Below are 23,701 nucleotides of genomic sequence, written 5' to 3' on the forward strand. Positions count from 1 at the left end.
CGGTAGCACAGTAGATCGACATGGTTCTTCGACGAGGGAGATATCGCTGAAGAGGAAGGAAACATATCAGGTCAAAATCATATTCAAGAAAAGATTGATAATTTGAGAAGTAAAGGTCACAAATCTTCTTGTTATGGTGAGTAAAAAAATAAGTATTCTGGAGCCATATGCCTGTATAAGGGACGGACAAAAAGTCAAAGGTTAAAAAAACAATTATAATACTGTTCTGGTCTTATGGCTAATATGGAATCATTTTTAAGCAATGATAATTCAATGGGGAACACAACACGATTTGTCAGAAAGCTATTTTGCAAGCCCAGAATCAGAGATATGTTCGACGGAGAAAACATGCTGCACTTGACATCCACAGAATACATGGACTACTGTGACGACAAACCGTAGAAGGCATACCTTAGGTTGAGCCTCTTCAGTTAAGGGCATAAGCTATGGTGGCATATGCTTGTCGCTGCCTCACTAATTCCACCTAGGTTCGGTAGTCTGAAACCACAACTTAATCTGAAATCTACCCAACGCTAAAAGTTGGAGCCAGCACTCGGTGGGTTCCATGGTTCAGATTTTATAATCATAAAGCATCATGGTATCATATCCAACGGAGGCCTCCGGAAGCATCAGTGCATAGCGGACGGATAAAGCGTGCTGAGAATGTTAAGAGGGGTCGTGGTAGACCAAACTTGACATAGGAGGAGTCCGTTAAGAGAGACCTGAAGGTTTGGAATATCGACAAAGATTTAGCCATGGACAGGGGTGTGTGGAAGTTAGCTATCCACGCTCCGGAACCATGACTTGGCTTCGAGATCTTATGGGTTTCAACTCTAGCCTACCCCAACTTGTTTGGGACTGAAAGGCTTGGTTGTTGTTGTTGTTGTTGTAAAGCATCATGGGATGGGACAGGGTGTTTCTACACCCGGGTGCATATGCACCATTTATTTGAAACGTATATTAAATATATTTAAAAATGTTAGAAAAATGCAAATAAAAATTCTTTGTGTATACCTTGACATGTTACATGCTTACAAAGTTGTTTCAGCAAAAACCGATATGTTTCATGCCTTGTGCAAAAAAGACAAATCTTAGGTGCTAAAATAGTCTATTCTTTGAGGCATTATTTGCCTTTTTTACACAGGGTACAAAAAATGTTGGTTTTAGGTGAAAATTTACGTGCACACATAGAACATGTCCCTCTACATGCTAAATTTTTTTCCTAAATTTTTTACGGTTTGGAAATATGTTTTATACATACCGGGTGCATATGCACCCGAGATCAGATTTGATTTTCCGCGTGGGATGCTCTTTACCTCTGTCTTCACCGTGCCCTTATTCTACCTTTTCCATCTTTTTCCTGCTTGTTCTAGCTTTCTCTGCCAAGGATCATGCCTCCCCTGCAAGAGACTACTTGGTCTGCAGGGCATCAAGTAGCAGGTTCGGGTCTGACAACCGAGGCTAATAGCCTACTTCAGGCTAAGAATATTTTAAGCCTTGGTCTCTCTGAATTAAGAATCGTTTCCAATTTTCAGTGCAATACCTGAACCCAACCCTTCAGTTGAGGGTGTTTTTTGCACCTGATCACCTGAGCATCATTCCATTAATAACTAGACTAATAAAGCCTGAAGTAAACTCTTATACCTATATGGCTTTATAGAAAAGGTGATGCTACACACCATGCATGTGTTATCAATTATGGTAGGATATGAGGCTTAAGGCCTATCCGATATTGCCCTGGAGCCAGGTGGCACAATTGCGCCTTGATGGCGGACATACTGGCACCACAAGGACAGAAAGGAGAGTGGGAACAGATTGATTTACCATGTTTAATGAAATCTTTATAATTCGTGCATATATATTCAGATTTCTAGTTTATGGATACAGATGCAACCTGTGGTGCAATTTACTCTTATCAGTTAAAGTACTGTAATAATTGTTAGAGAAAGTGTTATATGTAAGCAAAGCCACAACGGTATCAGATCAGATTATCATCTCGCACGATTCCTACAGTCAGAATTAGAGTCGAATTCTGCATTTTCTTCTTCGAAGTTCACATAGTACAGACCATTATAGTAGGACTAAGAGAGGCTGGGATAAGTCCGCTGTTGTTTCCCAATAGTGAATCCAATGTCATCATGCTACTTAAACATTGACTGGTTGGTTCTCCTGGTCTGTGGATATGAATCAAATCAGGGCCATGAATGCTGGTATTATTATCACTCCAAAGGTTGTCATTTAGGGAAAAGAATCATGTACACCTGTAAATATTGCATCTAAATTAATGATGCTATGAGATCATATTTTTATTCTGCTTACTTAAGCCTTTGTCCTTGAAATGAGAAGAACCAAATTTCAAGAATTTATAGGAGCAAGGCTGCAAGGCTGGTACACGGTCACATTAACAAAGGCCGGTAGCAAGTTGCTTGTCTATACAAATTTTGCTACTCCCTCTGATCCATAATAAGTGTCGGGAGCTTAGTACAAAAGTTGTACCAACTTTGTACAAAATCTCCGACACTTATTTTGGATCAGAGGGAGTATTTATTTATTTTCATTTTTACAACATATCCCCTCAAGGTATCATGTTTCCTGTTGTCAAAGTCTCACCATGGACAACAACTGATGTACCAGTGTGGCAAAATTCAACCCAAACCACCATCCTTTCTTGGCTAAACCACGATTTGAAGGCATATCAAGCATGGGCTAAATAACAGAAAACCTACTCCCTCTGTTACTTTTTACAGTCTCCAACACGGAGACTATGACTGCAATTTAATGAACATAATGTGTTTTATAGAGAACAAACAAGTGTGCAAAACATAAAAGAATACTACAACATGAATCAAATGTACTTTCACACACATTATGGTCAACATTTCTAATGGTTGACTGCAAGCATCCCATGGTAATATACGTTGAAGAAAAGAGGTAGTAGTTAAACAAGTTTATATACATATTAATTTTTTACTCAGTACATATATCTACCTATCCAACAATTTTTTAGTTCAGTTCTTCCAGTTGATGAGTTACTTCGCACCACACTATATGGACTTATACGAACCTCAACATAAATAGGTGTTGTAGAGGTAGACAGTTTAATATTGTCAGAGGGAAAGAATGACAATTATAATTTATTGCCCCCAAAGCAAAGCAAGACATGGAACTCCGTAAGTCCTAGGTGTGGAGAGCCTGACAGTGACTATCTGCATGAAAAGGAAGGATGGTGCCTGTAAGATCGACATAAGAAAAAGGAGCAGTATGACTAACTTGTTTAGCTTTGTAGATAACCAAATGCATAGCAACACGAGGTAGCACATAGTTTGCAGAAGCCATGCAGTACCTCCCAACTGCGATGATGAGAAGTGCCTTCAATTTGACTAGAAACAGGAATTGGTATGAATATCCTGTTTCGGCAAACTGGCCAGTTTGAGCAAAATATCTATTAGCATTTAGCTGATCAAACGGCATCCTAACTGGATGTTGCTCAATGCAGTGCTCCATGTAACCTGCAGGTGCCTCGCTAATATCAAAATTGCACCTGTCTTCCTGGCCAAAAGAAGAAAGGATTACATTTTAGTTAGTTCATGCCTTGATGAAAGGATCATATTTGACAGGTCTATCTAAAAATGTATTGGTTTGTAAGCAAAAGGCAAAAGTTTCGTTGAGTCAATTGTAAAATCAGGAAAGATAAGTGCACTAATGGAACACAAAATTACGTCAACTAAGTTTGTAGACACTTACCATTGAACAGATAGGTCCAGATGAAGTGCTCACCAGAGAGGGCAATGGAATTTACAAATCTACTAGCATGAACACATCAGTCAGACTGACTCAAGTAGCTTCTCCTTTGACTTCACCAACCAGACTGCTAGACACCTCATGCATGCCATTGGTCACCATAGCATATGTCTGAGAACTAATGCAACAGTGTTTATTTTCCATGGTGGACAGCATCTGTGAACATATATCAACATAACCAAATTTGAGCAAACCATCATTTAGAATATTCCATGCAACTTCATCATGATTATAGCCCAGTTCAAGCAAGTCGCTGAACAACAAATTAGCCTTCTCAAATTCTCCCTCGTTACAGAGACCCAGTATAAGAAGCTGGTATGAGTCAAGATGAGGCTGAAAGCCACATTCTATCATGTTGTTAACAAACGACGAGGCCTTCTCAAAGGACCTGGTATCACAACAGCACTTTATAAGCAATGTATATATCTCTTCATTGGGTGTTATATCTTTTCCACACATATGATCAAGAAGAATACATGCTTCTTTAATACGGCTGGCTTTGCAGAATCCTGCAATGAGAGAACTGTATGTCGTTGTTGTGGGCTTTAGATCATGTTGTGACATCTTTTCAAGAAACTGCCAAACAGTATCCAACTCTATTAAGTTCCACAAGCCAGAAACGTCTACATAACTGACATTAAGATTCCCTCTTAGAAGATACTTGAGCAGAATACAATAAGTCCAATACTCTGGCTCACATGATGCATCCATCATGCGCTTCATGGTATGAAATGCGCGGTCAATATATCCCATATGCCCACAGCCATCAATGAATGTGTTGTAGGTCACCACATCAGGGGCAACACCTTCTTTCTCCATTTCCACAATTAATTTCTCAGCCTCCTCCAATTGACCTTCCTTGCAGTATGAGTTAATGAATACAGTATATGTGGTTGCACTTGGCTTGTGACCTGATGATACCATTTCATCGTACATCCTTTTAGCATGGTCATGCATCCCCTCTCTGATCAATTCGTTGATTACAGTTGTATATGCAACAATGGTACATTTTATTCCCCTTTGAGTCATCTGATCCAGTATCGGCAAAGCTTCCAGCAGCTTCTTTTTTTTGCATAAAGCATGCAACAGTACACTATATGTGTATGAATCTGGCGTGCATCCCTCATCGATCATGCTCTCTATGAGTGTGGCAGCAAAGTCGCTATTGCCTGACTTGCTGAAACCATCAATTAAAGTAGTATATAGCATCTTGGTTAGGGCTACTCCTTTTCTAACAAGAAATGAATAAGCTTCTTCAGCCCTTCCAGCTTTGCATAGTGCACCAGTTAAGACAGTGTATGATTGTTCATCAGGTGTCAAACCACTCTGCTCCATCATTTCAAATAACCTGAAAGCATTGTCAAATTCATGTTCCTTGCACTGGCCTTGAACCAAAGTGGTATAGGTGATAACATTAGGAGTTATTCCATCCTTCTGCATTTTAGTTATGAGCGCCATTGCCTTGTGAAGTTTTTTATCCTGAATCAACCCATACATCAGAGAGTTGTAGGTCCAGACATTTGGCCGGCAACCATCTCTTTCCATCATTTTCAAGACCTCTAGTGCCAAATCAACTTTCCCAATCTTGCAATAGCCATCAATAAAAGACGTGTAGGTGACCACATTCGGAACTAAACCAGTTGTCAAAATTTCAGTTAACAACACGTTAGCCTCTTTTAACCTATCCTTCTTAATGAGGCTGTTGATGAGCTTTCCATAGACGTTTATATCAAGTTTGCATTTCCTCAGCATCATATTATTTTTCACCCTGAGTGCATCATCTATCCTTTCAGCTTTGCAATACCCATCGATCAAGTTAGTGAACGTGATAACCGTAGGTGTAAAACCTCCTTTAACAGCACTGTCCAGAAATTGTTCAGCTTCATCTATCTTCCCATCACAGAGGCCATGTATCAAAATGCCGTATGTCCAATCATCCGGGCGGCACCCATTTCGTTCCATCAGCTCCTTGATCCCCAGCGCATCCTGCATCCTCCCTGCCTTGCAGTACCCTGTGATCATCGCATTGTACGTCATAACACTCGGAACAGCACCTCCCCGAGGCATTTCATCAAGCAGCATCCTGGCATCAGCAACCCTGCCCTCCCTACACAGGCCGGCTATCAAGAACTTGTATGTGTGCGAATTCGGGGAGCAGCTGTCCTGCCTCATCATCAACAACAGCGCAAGCGCCTCCCTTACAGACCCCGAATCGCAGAGACCCTGAATTAAAATGGTGTAGGAGTACTCATTTCTGCGGCAACCCATCAGCGGCATCATCAGCAGCACCCAGCAGGCCCTCCTCAGGTCACCCGTCCGGCAGTAACCGAGAATCAGCGCATTACACGTGAACGTATCCGGCTCCAGCCCGCACTCCAGCAGCAGCCTGAAATACCTGTGCGCGGCGGCGAGGTCGCCGTCCTTGCAGTGCGCCTTGATCATGGCGTTGTAGGTCCTGGTGTCCGGCAGCAGCCCGTCGCGCACGAGCTGCGCGTAGACGCGCTCCATCTCGTCCGTCATGTCGAAGCGCGCGAGCGACCTGAGCGCGAGGTTGTAGCAGGCCGGGGAGAGCGCGTGGCGCGCGGCACCCGTTCGGCAGATGGCCCGCACGGCGTCGGCGGACGCGCGCGCGTCCTCCGCGGTGCGGGCGCAGCCGAGCATGCCGAAGACGAGCCGCTCGTAGTCGTAGCGCGCGGAGGCGGCTCGCCGGCGCGCGAGGAGGTGGATGAGCGCGGCGTGGGAGGCGGCCGTGTGGCGGAAGCCCTCGCGCCGCGCGACCCAGTCGAAGAAGGCGACCGCGGCGGCGGGGTCCGGGGCGGCGGCGGGGGTCTGGAAGAGGTCGGCGACGAGCGCCGGGGTGATGTGCGGCGCCAGGCGCTTGTAGGCCCGGCCCTTGTTCCAGCGGCGCGTGGCGAGGACGCGGCCCAGCTCCGCGACGATGTCCGGGGTGGATGTGGATGCGGATGCGGCGGCGGCGGCGGCGCGCTGGGAGAGGGGCGCGAAGAGGCGCATGGCGGGCGGCGGGGTTTAGGGTTTTGCGGCGGCGGGAGCGTCTGGCTGTGTTGTGGGGTTAGTGCGGGTTTAGCGGCGCGCCGGAGCGGAGGCGGAGGAGGCGGCCATGCTCCCTTTCTTTTTCCCCAATCCACTCTAGTTTCTGTTTGTTTGGGACTGACTGGATGCGCGGCGCGTTGATCTGGGCCGTCCGCTAGATCCGACGGCCCGCAGCCTCCCGTCACCCTCCCCAAATTCCCCACTCCCTCCCCTGCCTCCAACCTTCGACTCCGGCCGCTACTCCGATCACCTCTCAAAGGGAACCAAGATTCCAATTCCGAATCGGAGGCCGCAACCGGAGTCCTTTGCCGATTTATGCAGCCGGCGCGCGCTATCCATACGTCCGGTAGCAGCTTCGCTCTCCGCCGGCGTCTCCGGCTCCGTTGCCCATCGCGTCCGCCCGGTTTCAGGTAGTACATTGTTGTTGTTGCCGTCCACCTTCTGTGATCGACTTTGCTGCTTCATCGACTCATTAGATTCACAGCTGCTTAATTACTCCATTGACGCCAAATCAGGATCACTACTCTGTCTTGCTACAGGTAACTGTTTGAGCAGTTAATTTTTGTAACAGTTGGTGCCAGTCAGAGTAGCCTTGTGAAATAAAGAATTTTTTGGGGGGTCTAGGTCTGGGGTTGTAGCCGTGTCAAACACTGAAGCTAAAACGATAAACTGTACTAGCTATTCAGCATTGGTTTCTGGTAGGTTTGTGCTAGCAAATTAAGTTGGTTCTTAGTCAAAAAATGCATTTGGAACTCGAGCTACCTGTAACCGCTCTATTTTGAAGATTGTAAAATTGCATTTTAAAGTTTCAAAAAAATCCTACTAAAAATATGTACATGCAGGCAATGTGATGTACACTTCAAAATTTCAATCGAACTATATGTATTCTAGGCTATAAAAACAAGACAAAATCTAACAAGGTTTGAATCGCACTGTTCACAAATCTAGATCTATAATTTTGTCTTTTTATGTAGAGTAGCGTAAAGTACAACATATTTTAAACTAAGGTTTTGCAGACTTGAAAAATACATCTTTTCCTACATGTACATATATTTTTAGAATTCTTTGAAACTTTGAAATACGAGTTTCTCCAAATGTTTAAAATAAAGGGCTCTAGGTAGCCCCGGTGCCAAAACGACGCACTCGGTTCTCACTCCACTATAAGTGGCAGATAGATGTCACCAATGTACACACAGTAGTACAGTACGTGAGGGCACTACATCTACACCTAGTTTGGTGCCTGGTAGAACTTGATCTATTTTTCCGTAGAATGCGGTGTTGGTAAAATTAGAGGTTTGCTGTTCAAAATAATGAGTATGCTAAACCATACGACTCTTTAGTATAGCGTTGCCACCATATTAGAAATTATGTGCTCGACTGATGCTCTAACCAGTCCCCAATGCTTCTGCCAGCAGGTATTCTTGAGCAATGGAAGCAAATGCTGTCAACAGGAATGGCAGCTCTGAAGAGGCGAACGTGCCATTGGCCTTGTTTGCTGTGGAATGCAACAGCAAGAAGCGGCTGCTGTTTGATGTTTCGAGTGGGAATATCCGCGGAATAAGAAGCACGCTATTTCCAGATGCCTTTGTCGAATTCGAGAACTCCGGCTGGCTTCTCATGGTCCGGCACAAGCCATTTTACTTCCGAGAGCAGATTGTCTTCCTGGTCCACCCTAGCACCGGCAGGCGGATTGACCTGCCGGTGCTTCACTCTCCCAACAAAGGATACTTTGTTTTCTATGTTGATCCTCGTGGAACTCCTCTGGTTGTTGCGTGCGTCCAAATCATGAGTGTTGTTCCGACTGTCCATGTCGTGTGTCCTGGGGACGTGTATTGGTGCCTCCACAAGCATACCAGCAATCTGCAGCTTTCAGAAGCAATGTGCAGACCAATCGACAACACGTTGATCATGGACGTGGCTCTGATCGGGACATGGGTTGTTTGCGCCGAATTCCTTGGGCAGATCCTGATCTTCGACATCACAGAGATGACATGGAGAACGGCCTCTTGTCCAGAGTGGAGCATACAAGATGCCCATTACCTTGTTGCGTCCAATGGGGAAGTTGTGATCGTATCGTGCCTTCGAGCGACAGGGGGAAGTGCTTTCAAGTTCTTCAAGCTGGACATGGAAGCTTTGGAGTGGTCGCCACTTGATGGCCAGGAGTTGGATGACACCAGCTGGTTTCTGTGCAAGGGTCAGTCTATCCGTGTGAAGGAGGAAGGCGAGAGGAAAGTCTACACATTCTATCCAAGACGATGTAGTGGCTCAGTGACAGAGAGCTCAGATGGAACGAATGCAACCATGTATTTTACTGGCACATCAGGGCCTGCCACATTGAAGACCATCACAAATATATATGCATACGATTTAGTTGCTGGGACTGTCGAGACAGTTATACCGACGTCGATTGTGACGGAAGTGCGCCGTTGGGTTCAACCTGGTATATTTGCTACTCCAACAAAATAATCCGATGTACAGAGGAGGCCTCAAAGGTGATTTTACTATGTTTTTATCACTCTAGGTGTTGAATTCATGTAGTTCTCTTTAGTGAGCATCTTCGTTTTCTCTCACTTTTTTCAAGCTGTAGCAGCTGTGTACTGCTCAAGGAATGATGATTAGAGACAAATCTTCTTTATTGTTTTGTTACGAAATTCTCTTGTAAATTCGAAAACATTTATAAGCAAATAATAGCAATCATAGTTGCAATGTTTTGGGAAGTAAAAAATGATATAAGTGAGTGTCTTCATCAGAGTTGTAGCATGTTAAAGTTCAGAGATGGTAAACCTAGAGGGAGGTGAATAGGTTTCTACAAATTTTAATTCTTTCTTTGCAATATTAGGCTTTGCGGAATATAAAGGTGAGCCTAATGCAAACTAGGTGAGGCACCCTATATGATGATACAAGTAACTCGAGCGCGAAGGCTCTCACAGGCAGATATATCACAAGTAAGATTTCGGTTAGAAATAACCGATAGCACGCGGAGACGAAGGTTTATTCCTGTGTTTCCTTCCTTTGCAAGAATGTACGTCACGTTTGGAGAGGTGGGGGTCCCACAAAGGATTCCCCAACGTCGCGAAAGCTCACCTTCTTCTCCTGAGCCTATCCCACGAAGGAATAGCTCTTCTCACTTGTGGTAGACTTTGCGGTAGCCTCCAAACCTTCACAATCTTGTCAGGAGCAAATCCACAGCCCGGATGTTTCCGGACTTCTTTTGCCCACCTAGGGTTTCCAAGGAACTCTAGAGAGCATGTATCTCGATGAATACAAGGGGGAACAAGATTTGGCTTGGTGGAACTATAGATCAGGGCCTCCTCTATCTTTTCCCCGGAGGGATTCGAGTTTGGGTGGAGGAGGAGGGAGATCTGAGGCTTTTGGTGTTTCTATCAATGGAGTATGAGAGAGAGAGCTCAAGAACAGTTTGTAATGTAGTTCCTAAGTTTTCTGAGCTAGGTGAATGGGTATTTATATGGTCCCTCGAAATCCAGCCGTTGTAACTTGTCCAGCTCAGCAAGCTGTCGAGGGAGTCGGTCAGCCGGGCCTGGGGCCGGGCCATCCGGTGCAGGGGCCGGTCCAACTGGGCCACAGGCCGGACCACAGGTCCAAACCGGACTAGGCGCTAGGCCGTGACCGGGGCGGATCGGGGACTTACAGTACATGTCCCCGGTTGTCACCGGAGCAGGTGTCGGTCCGCGCCGGGGAGGCCGGTCCACAGGCCGACATGGCCGGGCATGAGGCTGGACCGTACGCCGGGCCAGCACCGGGCGAAGGTGGAGACCTCCCTGGATAGTGCCCGGTTGGCACCGGTCCAGGGGCCGGTCGGCGTCGGGCTAGTCGGTGCCACGGTCGGTCCAGCCGGACCTTAGGCCGGCTTGAGGCTAAACAACCCTTCTTCATTTTTGTCGAAGTGGGGGTCTCCCTTTACCTTCTTGTTCCATTGATACACCATTATGCTTATTTGGCTAATACCTGGGAATAATCTCATAGACATGTTGACAAGGTATCGACTTGTCAATGCCTACAGATTGTTGACTAGGGTTTTCAGGGAAGTAGAGGGCAAGTAGATCTCGAGGGTTCAGCCGGAAAAGTACTCGACTGCTAGAAAACTAGGGTTATGTTGACAATGAAATCGATCTTCTCTTTCTCCCTCGACTCCCCCTTATATAGGAGGTGGAGCCGAGGGTGATAAGGGGTGGCCCGATCTTCTCAGTAAGCAGCGGGGTGATGATGATCACGGGGTGGTAGAAGCGGAGGAACACGACGATGAAGTGGAAGATAACTTGTATGACGCAACGAGATCTCTCGATTGGTCCCTGTCGCCAATGTAACAGCTCTCAACACTGCAAGATATTCGCAACTCCACACACTTGCGCACGTAGCCGCCGACCACGAAGCGGTAGGTTGCAATCTACTAATTCCCAATGGAGCAACTGATCACACAAGACTTTCAGGGATTCCACACCAAATCAATGTAATTGGATGTAGAAATTCAATAGAGTTGCAAAGCAAACAACTATGAACTAGGGTTTATCTTAAACGTGGTCTGTAGCAACTTTGGGGGCATCCTGGGCACTTATAACCGACCCAGAATAGATCTGGTCGAGACAGACTCGGAGTCGGCCAGTCTGGCGGCCGGTCGACCGGGTCTGGGACCGGCCGTCCGGTTCAAACCGGACCTGGCACCGGGTGGTGATCGGGCGAAGCTCCCGGGCATACTGGACAGTGCCCGGTAGGCACAAGCGCCACGGCCGGTTTGGACCGGGCGCGCCCGGCGCAGGATCCGGTCTGACCGGGCCTGGGACCGGATGGTCCGGCGGCACGACCGGTCATGCCGGATCTGGCACCGGCCTGGACAACATCTTCTCCCCTCGTGCATGCCTCCCGCTCCTCCCTCGAGCGTCCATGTGATATCTTCATGTCTAGCTCCATGTCCAGCTTCACGTCCATCTTCTGGTCCAGCTGCTCCTCTCCTCCTCGTGCGATGCTTGCTCCCTCCTCATACCTCTCATACCTGATCATACATAAGAAATATCACTTAGGTAGTATAAAGTTCTCATCAATCAAAGTATCGTTTAGGAACAAGTTCACTTGTTGTTTAAGTAGCTTCGCACAAGCTCGTGTCATTGGTTCAATCCTGACTTCATTGGACTTGAACTTCACAGCAGGATCATCTTCTTGTAATGAAGAAGGTAGTAGTGAGGTAGGGATGTCCTCATCATCTCCCCTCTTCAAAAGTAGTGACTTACTTTTATTTTTCTCGGTCTATAGGACTTAAATTTGTTCTTTAGAGAGCATCTTCCTTGTCTTACTTTTTAGTTGTAGCAGCTTTGTACTGCTCAAGGAATGATGGTTAGAGACAAATCTTCATTGGTTTTATTGTTATGAAATTCCCTTGTAAGTTCGGTTGTATCATTTATAAGTGAATGCCCCTTTCAAAAATAAATATAAGCGAATGATAGACAAGCATATTTGCAATGTTTGTAAAAGGAAAAGCTAGATATAAGAAATATTATAAGGATGGTTTTCTCGTAAAAACCCGGGTTGCCGCCCCGCTTGCCAATAAAGTGGTGGCACCCAAAGTATGGCCACTATTCCTGTATAGGGTTTGCCTCCCGAGTTTCTTTCAAAGGATATCAAGTTGTGGGTCAGACAGGAACATCGTCCCTCAAAAGGAAAATGATTGTAGGCAAGCTTGTATAATTTCCTCTTATTACCTCCTCACTTATTTTTATCACCGCCGTATAAGCATGTAAACTTGGAAGTATTGTGTGAAGCACTAGATGAAAACCATCGATATAAGACGTTGAATGTGGATCTTCAAAATCCCGAAAAGAGTGTTGCAATGATATACATACATAGCTCGTATGGCAGTCTAACCAAGTAAGTAATTCTAGCATACAATAAAGTGGAAGTGGAGGCATGTGTGCGGTGAATATAACATGAAGTCTTTGTTTTCTACCACCCGCTCCAATGGGTTGACAGGAATGGATTGCGACTTGCAGGATGGTCAGACGAATTTGAGCTAAACATACCTTTCTCGAGGGCAATACCAAATCTTCTTTCTGAATTTGTATATCGAATCTTCTTAAGCACCTCCCATATTGGTGCCGCTCCATCTTGGGGAGTATATAATCGACGGTGGAAGCCATCCATCGACACCATGACGACATGGTTACCCCCGTCTCCCACACGCCCCTGGGCACAAAACTCCACGCCGAGCCGTGGACCAGCCCTCCCTCCCTGAGCTGCTCACCCCCACCACGGCCATTACCGCCACCACACTGCTAGGCCTCGCCGCCGCGCCATAGGCGATCAACCATGCAATTATTCACCGCCTCCATTGCGTCCTCCTCCGCGCCGCCCCACCTCCGCGTCTCGAGGCCCCCTCATCCCTTCCCGCACCTCCACCGCCGCCGCGCTCCCCACCTACCACCCATAGCCCCCAAGCACCCGCTCCTCCTCGCCTCGCGCCGCTCCATTCTCTTCACCCCTCGCGCCCACGGCAACCACTGCCATCACTGCGGGCACGGGCACCATGGTCACGGGCACGGCCACGACGGGGTGGAAGTGCACGAGGGAGGCGGGGGCGCGGTGGTCATGCGGGTGGCGAGGGCGATCGGGTGGGCCGACGTCGCGGACGCGCTGCGGGAGCACATGCGTGTTTGCTGCATCTCCCTCGGCCTCCTCCTCATGGCCGCCATCTGCCCGCACGTCGCGCTGCTGAGCTCAGTCGAACGTCTGCCGGCCGCGCTCATCGCCGTTGCATTTCCTCTTGTCGGGGTAAGAGTCGTAAGACCCACCGGCCGGCTCTTCTTAGCTGCAGTTACGTAATACTACAAGCTGATAGAATTGCTAGCATGAACTTTAAAATAAAGTTTTTGTATATTTCAGTATATTTTGATGTGCAGGCCTTTGATTCTAGCGGCAAACCAACCCAGATCGTACTCAAATCAAGTTTTGTATTCCTTGTTCTAAAAAAATTCCAGTAGGCACCGGTACATGCAACTCGAAATCTCGGAAAATATATTGGTTAAAAACACCATCCGAGATCTTTTAAGCAGAATTTAAAATTAGTACAAATTTTATCATAATCTTCCAAATTTTGAGAAAATACCAGTAAATACTTGCCGGTATTATCTTATAGAGGTGGGTACTAGTAATACATGTTTTTGCCAAAATCTCGAAAGTACCACCTCGAAAAAAGAAACCTAACTCAAATATAAGAACTAGAAATTCGACAAAGGAGTTACTGGGTGTGCCCCTCCTTCACTAGGGTTCCTCTCCCCGCGATGCCACCTACTCTTGGTTGTAACCATTCCCTCCCCCACCTCCACCCTCCCTAACCCGTGTCGTCCCCTTCGGCTGGCCCCAAGTGACGTGTTACGCCACGATAGAACACCTTGCCACCGCTACCACCGTTGTCGACCGCGATAACGACGGCCCTTGCTTCCCTAAAGGAGGCATGGAGGTGGCCCCGTACCGGCGATGGGCGGTGGCGGATGGTCCTTGCACTAGTGGTGTAGCTACTGTTCAGATATCAGTGCATGCGGCCGTTGGCTTCTTCGGTGGTTGGAGGGCAACAATGAAGTCACAGAAGGTGTGCATCTTTGCCGCTACAGATAGGGGAGCGGCTCAACCAGACCTGTGTGCTCCTCCTTGCTCACACAACGAGGTTGGCTTGAAGGTGGGCGACGATGATGCCTTGGCAGGGGAGGTCACAGGTGAGGCTTGCAGCCCAGTTCATGGTCTCCGTGGAAGGTTTGGTTGCGGCATGTGGTCGGCCAGTGCAAGCAGTAGGAGAGATGGCATCTTGTCGAGAAATTCTCATTCCGGCCTCTGTTGGCCAGCATAGGTGATGCATGTATGTGTCATGACCCATGTTGAAGGTGTCCTAGTGGAGTTGTGCTCATCCTTCTTATGTGGTCTTGGCTCAGAGGAAAACCTCATATCCTACCTGATCCTAGTTAGCGGACCGGTGGAGGAAGACCGTTGCTTGGGTAGTTGTCCGAGGGCATCGCACACAATTTGGCAATAATGATGCGTCGGACATAACTTGGGCTTTGGTAGCCTGTCTTTTCGACGTATCCGATGGGTTCTTTTGTGTTTTGTCGTTGTGGGGCGTATACGTAATTTTATATTAAGTAATACATCCGTTCTGTAAAAGTAAGATGTATAATTTTTTTTAAAGTCAAACGATGTAAAACTTCAATCAAGTTTATGAAAAAACTATCAAATATCATCTATCATGACAAATCAATGTCATTAGATACGTACGTACATCATGACATATGAATTTCGAATCTCTCGTTTTGAATTTGAGCTCGAATCTCCTAAAACACATCATCAGCTTGGAGAATCGACGGTCGAAGTCACCCATCACACCATGACGACAGGGGTTCCCCATCATCTGGCTCGCATCGTCCCCGGCCTCCACACGCCCCCGGCACAAAAGTCCAAAGCCCAGGCCTCTCCCTTCCCGACCTGCTCACCACCACCACTAGTCCACCACCACCACCACACGCCCCGGCCTCGCCGCCACGATCCCCCGCCACGCCGCGCCGCGACGCCGACGTTAGCGGCGATGCAGTTCCTCACCGCCTCCTCCTCCTCCTCCTCCGCGCCGCCGCTCCCGCGCTCCGCCCACCTGCTCCGCGTCTCGAGGCCCCCTCCCTTCCCGCACCTCCGCCGCCGCCGCGCCCCCCACCTACCCTCCCTATCGCTATCCCTACCCCCGCTCCTCCTCGCCTCGCGTCGCCCCCTTCTCTTCGCCCCCCGCGCCCACGGCGACCACCACCACCACCATAATCACGGGCACCACGGCCACGGCCACGGCCACCATGGACACGGGCACGGCCACGACGGGGCGGAAGTGCACGGGTCAGGCGGGGGCGCGGCGGTCATGCGGGTGGCCAGGGCGATCGGGTGGGCCGACGTCGCCGACGCGCTGCGGGAGCACCTGCAGGTCTGCTGCATCTCCCTCGGCCTCCTCCTCATGGCCGCCGTCTGCCCGCACGTCGCGCCGCTGAGCGCAGTCGGGCGTCTCCCGGCCGCGCTCATCGCCGTTGCGTTTCCTCTTGTTGGGGTAAGAACCACCCACTCTTCTTTGCTGTTGGTTTCTACTCCGTAATTAGGAGTATATAAGAGGAGCTGAAGTATCAATGCCGATCTAATTCGACCCATGCGGGTGTGAGATCAATTCGGTGGTAATCATATTCTGGGGATTTTTTCTACCAGTGGAAGTTTTAGTGCAGGCTTTCACGAGATTGAGTTTTGTCGAGAAATTTGCTGTTAAGAGTTTACACAGAGTAACTGCTGCTTGGTACCATTACAGAACCTCAGGCACAGGTTCAAGCTGATAAAGTTGACCAGCACAAACATTCAACTAAAGCTTCTGAATAACTGAGATGATAACCTTGATAGTTCAGTATTGATTTGGGGGCAATATGTCATGCCAGTGTTAAGTGCATGCCTGTAACATAAAAAAGTTTTATGTCCAAACTTCAGAAATCTCTTCTGTAATGATTAGAGCTACCTTTTGCAAATGAAATTGTGCTAGCTAGATTTCATTGAGCAGGGAAGTGTTATGCTTGTTCTGGTTCTTAACATAGAAGAGAGATATTTCGCTATGTTGAGATTGCTTGTCTGCGGAATCCTTGACATTTTCCTGCTTTTACTGTAGGTTTCTGCAGCGCTCGATGCTCTTGTAGACATTGCTGATGGGAAAATAAATATCCATGTCCTCATGGCTCTTGCAGCATTTGCCTCTATATTTATGGGGAACTCATTGGAGGGTGGTCTGCTTCTTGCAATGTTTAATTTAGCTCATATCGGTATATATTTTTGACAGACTTCGAAATTCTCCCCTATTTCAGCTATTGTTTGTGTATTTATTGGTAGTTTTCTTTTCTATTGTTATTTCTTACAGCCGAAGAGTACTTCACAAGCAAGTCAATGTATGATGTGAGGGAGCTTAAGGAAAATCATCCGGAATTTGCATTGTTGTTAGAAACAAGAGGAGACGATTCTGTACATTTTTCAAATCTGAGTTACACCAAAGTTCCTGTGCATGACCTTGAAGTGGATTCTCATATTTTGGTCAGAGCTGGTGAGGTGTGTTGCTTTTCTATATAGAAGAACTTACTCCATATATTTCCTAATTTTCTTTCATTTATTAGTCTTTTTACAGTTATCATGTTGTCATTATCCCTTTTCATGTTGATGCTATTTGTCTAGTATAGATCGTTCGGAATTTTATCTCATTGTGGCGCAGTTCTTGTATTCATTAGGCTGTGCCTGTTGATGGAGAAGTTTACCAAGGATCATCTACGATCACTATAGAACACCTCACTGGTGAAACAAAACCTGTTGAAAGGACGGTGGGGGATGCTATACCAGGTGGAGCTAGGAACTTAGAAGGAATGATGATTGTGAAGGTTAGGCCTTTCTTTTTTCCGTGGAGAGATCTTTTCCAAGTTCTTTCTTCATTGCTCTTTTTGCTCTGCAATCCCGAGATGCTTCATTTTTCTTATCTGGTTTTGTTCTAATTTTAAATTTATAGTTGTCACATAAAAATGCAATTCTGTTAATGCATTTTTTAGTAAATTTTATTAAGAAAACACCTGACAGTTCTTTAATGGCAGGACTGTAGTGCATAAGTTGCTAGTAATGCTTGGTACTGCAACCATTTGAGAGGAAATAATGTTAGACTGGAAACATCATTCTAAGATATTTTGAAAAAAAAAAAGCAAACGTAATTTACTTTTGCAGAATGCACAAACCTTCTATACTTTATAATGGTTAATACTAGCAACAAATTACATTTTCTTCTAGCATATCGTTAAGTTACTGCAACACATTATGTTTCACTTGTCTCCTTCCAGAATGTTACCTTTTCATGCTTTTATTCGGTTTCTTTTGTTCTAGGTGACCAAGTCATGGGAGGATTCAACACTTAACAGAATTGTCCAGTTGACTGAAGAGGGCCAGCTAAACAAGCCAAAGTTGCAAAGATGGCTAGATGAGTTTGGAGAGCACTATAGCAAAGTTGTCGTGGCCCTGTCTTTGGCTGTCGCACTATTGGGACCATTCCTCTTTAAGTGGCCCTTTTTCGGTAACTCAGGTATTCTACTAAGCTCACACGGCACGCTGTATAGATTTTGTTACAAATAGTGTATGCTTCATAAAACTTAATACTGATGATTTGTCAATTTCTACTTAACTGATGCACTTAGCTCTAGGATTGAGCTTTCTGTGCTCTGACACTTCCTTTAGTTTGTAGGGGCTCAATTTACCGTGGACTAGGACTTATGGTGGCTGCATCTCCTTGTGCACTGGCTGTAGCCCCATTAGCATATGCTACTGCCATCAGTTCTCTTGCAAGTAAGGTACCGTCTGAAAGTTTCAGTGTCTTTGGCTCTGTTCTTTTTATCTTCATTCAGTATGAGACGGTGCCTTTCGGCTTTGTAATTTAGTGACAGCATCTAGTATTTTATTCTGATTTTGTATAATTATTTTACCAAGATACTTTCGCCCCCATTTCTCTATGTTATGATTATGCACAAGAGTTGCGCAAGATAAAAAATACTAATATGAATCTTTTGTTTTATTACAATTATTAGTACTGTGCCTGTGTAACGCTTCTTTAGTCATGACATGAATGGGATTCCGGGAAGATACTAGTTATTATTTTGAGCCTGGTTTATCACATTGTGTTATCTTACTGGTTGCTTCTTTATTTTTTTCGACAATTTACTATGACCTGTGGTTCTGTTTCTTAGATGAAATTTCTTCTCCTGTGTGATAGTGGAATCATCCTCTTTTTTGTTCTATATAGGGAATTTTGTTGAAAGGTGGGCATGTCTTGGATGCTCTTTCTTCTTGTCAGTCTATTGCTTTTGACAAGACTGGCACGTTAACAACTGGGAAGCTTATGTGCAAAGCAATCGAGCCCATTCATGGACATTTGGATGTGAGTCATGGTGTTAATGATCCTTCTTGCTGTACACCAAACTGTGAAAGTGAAGCTCTAGCTGTTGCTGCAGCTATGGAGAAAGGAACAACACATCCTATTGGAAGGTGGAGATAGATAATTTTCTTAAAGCCCATTTATTTAATTTATTTTGTTTGCATGCATCATTATGAACTGAACTATACAATCCTTGGGTATACACATGCTAGGAATGGCTTGGATCTGTTCCCTCGGGCCAAGTGTATTGATAGCTACTATACCTGCATTGTATTTATAGTCAGTCCAGGGCATGACTGCTAGCCAGATATTCATCAGGCAGTTCTTGACCAAAAAGTTCTCTAATTCATTTTAATTTTTGTATCAGTAATTGCTTCATTAATCAATTATGCCTGCTTTGACGTCGACTAGAATCATCCAGTATAGAAGTTATTCGGGATGCTCAACTATTGTTTATTAGTGTATGCAGAAAGAACAATGGTTTTTTGTTCACCGTGAAATGCAAATATGCAACACATTTTTCTTTTACATATTTAGTTGTTATAGAGTCGCATCAAGTAAGATACGGTTATCTAGTATTTATTCTAAGTGCTATGAGTGCACAAGTAAAAAAAAAGTGCTACGAGAGTCCACTGCTAATGAGCTCATTCTCACAATCCCAATGCAATGTATAGCTTATGTGTGTCTCTTCAGCACTGAGGCGCCAAAAAGAATTCTTGCATGCCCTTAATCTTGGTGTAAACTCTCATCTTCCCCACTATCTTAAGCTTGTTGTCGAAGCTCTTAATGTTTAATTTTTGTTCTTCATCTTCTCATGTATGTTATGATTTTTCTAGAATTATTTAAGTAGAAATTTGAAATATTGATTATATGATTCACAGGGCAGTTTTAAATCACTCTGTCGGGAGAGATCTCCCTGTGGTTGCTGTAGAGAGTTTTGAGAGTTTACCTGGTAGAGGAGTTGTTGCTACTTTGAGCGGCATAAAGGTATGTGTAAGTTAGATACTCTATATTTTAGCCAGCAAAGTCGTATGGAAATTGTTAGATATAATAAGAAATTATTTTCTGCTGTGAACTTGAGTTTTGGGGATCACTAGAGTTGCTCTAAGAGGACCTGGATCTTTGTATCTTAACTTGACAGGTCATGTATTTGTATTACAGGCAAAAAACAGTGAAAATGAGCTTGCTAAGGCATCTATTGGTTCCGTCGAGTATATTTCTTCTCTATATAGATCTAACGGTGAATCCGAGCAAATAAAACAGGCAGTAAAGTGTTCCGCATTTGGGCCTGAATTTGTGCAAGCTGCTCTGTCAGTAGATAAAAAGGTGAGTTAAATCAGAGGACAATCTTCTCATTTAAGCATGCTTCTGTTTGTTGCCTTCTGATTTTTTTTGTCCATGTACAGTTATTTGTTTGGGATGATTGATCATTGATGTACTGAATTATTTATCGTTATGCTAAGTGATTACTAAATTCAGGCTTAAGAAACGTTTTGGAGTCTAAAGTGGATTGGATACTACCTGATGTAATCTGTGATTTGTCGAACACTCTCAGCTTCTTTTGGGTGGTTGTATTATTATGATATATATACTGGGAGAACAAAGCAGAACAAAAAACAATATATACAAGAAGATCTGGCATGCTGTAGTGCTTTTTACATAATGCTGCTAAGATTTTCTTGCCTAATGCCTAGATCCATTTGAATGTGTTATCATGACCAGTTCTCCATATAAATTGTCGATTATTTGAAGGACTACCTTGCATGTATTATTTATCTGCCCGTTGATTCTTTTCAGGTAACCCTTTTCCACTTTGAGGATGAACCCCGTTCTGGTGTCTGTGAAGTTATATATACCTTAAGAGAAAAGGCTAAACTTCGAATCATGATGCTTACTGGAGATCACAAATCAAGTGCTATGAGAGTTGCTAAAGCTGTATGTATTGACGAAGTTCACTTCTCTTTAAAGCCAGAGGACAAGTTGAACAAAGTAAAAGCAGTTTCAAGGGAGGGAGGTAGTCCGTTGTCTTGTAACTGTCAAATTTCTTTTTATGATTATTATGACAGTTCTTCGATTTTCATATGTTATTCAACCATTGACATATCTAGCTTAGGCACCAATTACTTAATCACAATGGTTTGGTTTCTACTCAATTTCACCTCCTTCCACACTACATTCTTGATCTAGTTACCCAATGGTTTTCTTCCAACTTCTAGTTACTATTGTAAGGAGGTCTATAACCTACAAGCTACCACCTCAGGTCCTCAGTACTTATGTGCATAACTAAACACTGTTTATTCTATATTTGAATGATTCTTTATTTTTTGTCAGCTCAGTTGCTCATCATAGAAATTTGTGTTTGCAGCCATATTTTAAGTATTCCTAGTAGTCACTTTGCTTCATTGTTGGAGGAGGAAGTTACCTTTCCTGGTTGCTAATCATTATGTACCTTCGTATTTGTTTTCAGGTGGAGGCTTAATAATGGTTGGTGATGGTATAAATGATGCACCAGCTCTTGCAGCTGCAACAGTTGGTATTGTTCTAGCACAACGCGCCAGTGCGACAGCGGTAGCTGTTGCAGATATTCTGTTGTTGCAGGATAATCTTTGTGTGGTGCCATTTTGTATCGCTAAAGCTCGTCAAACAACTTCATTGGTAATGTCTCGTGTGGGCTTAATACAGACACTATATTATTGGTTCTTACACTTTTGAGGTTCATCCTTGCAGGTCAAGCAAAGTGTAGCTCTTGCCTTAACTTGTATTGTTTTTGCTGCACTTCCTTCTGTCCTAGGATTTCTTCCTCTTTGGTTGACGGTAAGTTCATTCTTCCTTGCATAATGACTTGTTGATGAATCTGTGCGCTTAGCAAATTTGATGACCACATCAGTGGCTGGAGCCCTAAGAAATTAAGAATCTGTGTGCCATATTATGAGTTGAAAATATGACAATTTATACTGATGGTGAAATGTTTACACGTTTTCACTGCACAAGCATCATCATATTGTTGTTATCCTGTGAAGAAAATCAGTTAAGCTAATTCCGCCAGATAAATTGGCAGGTTGATTGGAAATAAGAGATACTCCATCCGTTTGTATAGATACATCTGAATTTGCGACAACTAATATGGAACGGATGGAGTAGTACCCAGATATTTAATATGGGTCCAAGTATATTGTCATAGTGAATACAAATATGCTAAATTTTAAGTTTTGAACGACTTCCAGGAGTTGGCTTGTATTGGATTTGGTGGTCATCTATATCTCATGTCTCTTGATTCTCAGATTTTTTGTGATCTATTCATGGTTTTTCTGTATGTCATCATGTTCAAATGTGCTTAGTGTGAGTAGAAATCCGGTTGATTATAGTGGATTTATTTCTTCCAAGTCTAGTCACATGCTCTCTGTGTTCCATAATTCTTGTCGTGGTTTTTGTTTAAATTTGAACTAAAACCACAACAAGAATTATGGAATGTCTCCGTCGTAGGGAGGTTAGCATAAGTCATATGAGTTATGACTCACCAGGCCTCATATGTGGCTCAAGATGATTATGTATCTGTAGAATCTATTTAACATAAGAAAATTATAAATGGACTTTATACAGTTATAAGAACTTGCGATTACCTGCAAGCCCACCTATGCTTTCTCTCCAACTTTTTTGATATGTACACATTTATTTTCTTTTGTGTTAGTTGTTTTTATTTACTCATTTTGTCCAAATTTCAGGTACTTCTCCATGAAGGAGGAACCCTTCTAGTTTGCTTGAACTCAATACGAGCTCTCAACCACCCAACATGGTCTTTGGGAGATGACATCCGTCAACTTGTTGATGGCCTAAAAAACTATATCTTGGCAAAGCTGAATAGCTCCTCAAAATTCCCAGCCAACACCGTTCCTTTGTAGATATGTATAGCAACAGTTATCTTTGCCTTTTCATGAACCGTTGGTCGTTTAGGTGACTGGTTCTGACCTAATGTTTATAGGCTGTACTTGTAGCACCACCTTGTAAAGAAAAACTTGCCTTGGGTCATGTTGTGTTCAAATATTGCTGAGCATCCTGTAATTACACTGTTAGTTGAGGCTTTTTGTTCCACTGCATCGGGGAGACGATTCATGGGTCAGTTTTCTGGAGTTGATGAAGGCCACAAGGCAAATCTGTGCTGGGTCTGAATTGAAGATCATTGTCTCTTGTGACACTAATATTCAGATGAGTTGTTCAACATGTTGAAGCTTGGTACCTGGAACTCCAAGCTCCTAAATAATTTGTTAGGTTATCTTTAACTGGTAATTTACTTACCAAGTGTTAAGTGTACTGGCAACGCCACAGCCGTGTAATGCTCAGTTCGTAATATACACACTGTAGCGCACTCTTCTCATTCCACTTCATGTGTTTCGTTGCCGCTGGGCACGGCTTGCTTGGCCTTGCTTGATGCTTCCCTTCCACCTTGCAGCCGCTGAACCAAGCACCGATAAGTACCACGGTACTTCATCCATTTCCCATTCGTTCGTACATTACTAGTTTATTATACTCCCTCCCATGAAACATGTCACAGGTATGTTGAAAATTGGATGTATCCTAATACTACTTAGTGTCTAAATACATCAAAATTTAGATAAATTTAGACTGAGTTTCATGAGAAGGAGGGAGTACACCACATGTGTCCAATCCTGCGTACATGCATATTGACCGCATTGTGATATTTTTTTAACAAAAATTAACCTGGAAAAAATATTCGGAAGACACATAACCAAATACAGGGAGAGAAAAATTGACGAGAAACAAGGGTCACTAACGATCGAGCGAGAGCTGCCAAAGAGATCCGATGACAAGCTAGTCCACGCACTAGAGTCCTATACTCTAGAAACTTGTACGGAGTATCAAATTTTCTGT

General features: G+C 44.5%; 3 protein-coding genes across 12 annotated transcripts; 2 read left to right on the top strand and 1 right to left on the bottom strand.

Moving 5' to 3' along the window:
- Positions 1-136: 136 nt before the first annotated feature.
- Positions 137-6,942, bottom strand: LOC127312351 (uncharacterized). Of its 8 annotated transcripts, none has more exons than XM_051342887.2 (4): positions 3,745-6,942; positions 3,344-3,549; positions 3,065-3,206; positions 137-171 (listed from the first exon to the last, which is right to left on the bottom strand). In XM_051342887.2, the coding sequence occupies exon 1, from the start codon at positions 6,811-6,813 to the stop codon at positions 3,835-3,837; it is 2,979 nt and encodes a 992-aa protein (XP_051198847.1). In that variant the 5' UTR covers positions 6,814-6,942; the 3' UTR covers positions 137-171; positions 3,065-3,206; positions 3,344-3,549; positions 3,745-3,834. The 8 variants fall into 8 exon arrangements, with proteins under 8 accessions (XP_051198847.1, XP_051198852.1, XP_051198848.1 ...); XM_051342889.2 differs by lacking the exon at positions 137-171 and adding an exon at positions 1,506-2,261; XM_051342891.2 differs by lacking the exon at positions 137-171 and adding an exon at positions 1,519-1,588.
- Positions 6,943-7,069: 127 nt separating this feature from the next.
- Positions 7,070-9,566, top strand: LOC127312352 (uncharacterized). Of its 2 annotated transcripts, none has more exons than XM_051342894.2 (2): positions 7,070-7,262; positions 8,265-9,566. In XM_051342894.2, the coding sequence occupies exon 2, from the start codon at positions 8,281-8,283 to the stop codon at positions 9,316-9,318; it is 1,038 nt and encodes a 345-aa protein (XP_051198854.1). In that variant the 5' UTR covers positions 7,070-7,262; positions 8,265-8,280; the 3' UTR covers positions 9,319-9,566. The 2 variants fall into 2 exon arrangements, with proteins under 2 accessions (XP_051198854.1, XP_051198853.1); XM_051342893.2 differs by having other exon boundaries at positions 8,268-9,566.
- Positions 9,567-13,152: 3,586 nt separating this feature from the next.
- Positions 13,153-23,191, top strand: LOC127312353 (probable cadmium/zinc-transporting ATPase HMA1, chloroplastic). 2 transcript variants are annotated; one of them, XM_051342896.1, is made up of 13 exons: positions 13,153-13,629; positions 16,529-16,679; positions 16,775-16,959; positions 17,136-17,282; positions 17,773-17,968; positions 18,121-18,233; positions 18,683-18,924; positions 19,696-19,801; positions 19,976-20,140; positions 20,612-20,828; positions 21,282-21,469; positions 21,542-21,628; positions 22,537-23,191. In XM_051342896.1, the coding sequence occupies exons 1-13, from the start codon at positions 13,168-13,170 to the stop codon at positions 22,711-22,713; spliced, it is 2,436 nt and encodes an 811-aa protein (XP_051198856.1). In that variant the 5' UTR covers positions 13,153-13,167; the 3' UTR covers positions 22,714-23,191. The 2 variants fall into 2 exon arrangements, with proteins under 2 accessions (XP_051198856.1, XP_051198855.1); XM_051342895.2 differs by lacking the exon at positions 13,153-13,629 and adding an exon at positions 15,309-15,931.
- The last annotated feature ends 510 nt before the right edge of the window (positions 23,192-23,701 follow it).

Source organism: Lolium perenne, chromosome 7 (assembly GCF_019359855.2).
Source record: "Lolium perenne isolate Kyuss_39 chromosome 7, Kyuss_2.0, whole genome shotgun sequence".
Taxonomy (NCBI): Eukaryota; Viridiplantae; Streptophyta; class Magnoliopsida; order Poales; family Poaceae; genus Lolium; species Lolium perenne.

Coding starts and splice junctions, on each gene's coding strand:
- LOC127312353 (XM_051342895.2), top strand. CDS start 15,431: ATGCAGTTCCTCACCGCCTCCTCCTCCTCCTCCTCCGCGCCGCCGCTC. Junction 20,829..21,281: donor AGCAGTTTCAAGGGAGGGAG/GTAGTCCGTTGT, acceptor ATTTGTTTTCAG/GTGGAGGCTTAATAATGGTT. Junction 21,629..22,536: donor TTCTTCCTCTTTGGTTGACG/GTAAGTTCATTC, acceptor TCCAAATTTCAG/GTACTTCTCCATGAAGGAGG.
- LOC127312352 (XM_051342894.2), top strand. CDS start 8,281: ATGGAAGCAAATGCTGTCAACAGGAATGGCAGCTCTGAAGAGGCGAAC.
- LOC127312351 (XM_051342887.2), bottom strand. CDS start 6,813: ATGCGCCTCTTCGCGCCCCTCTCCCAGCGCGCCGCCGCCGCCGCCGCA.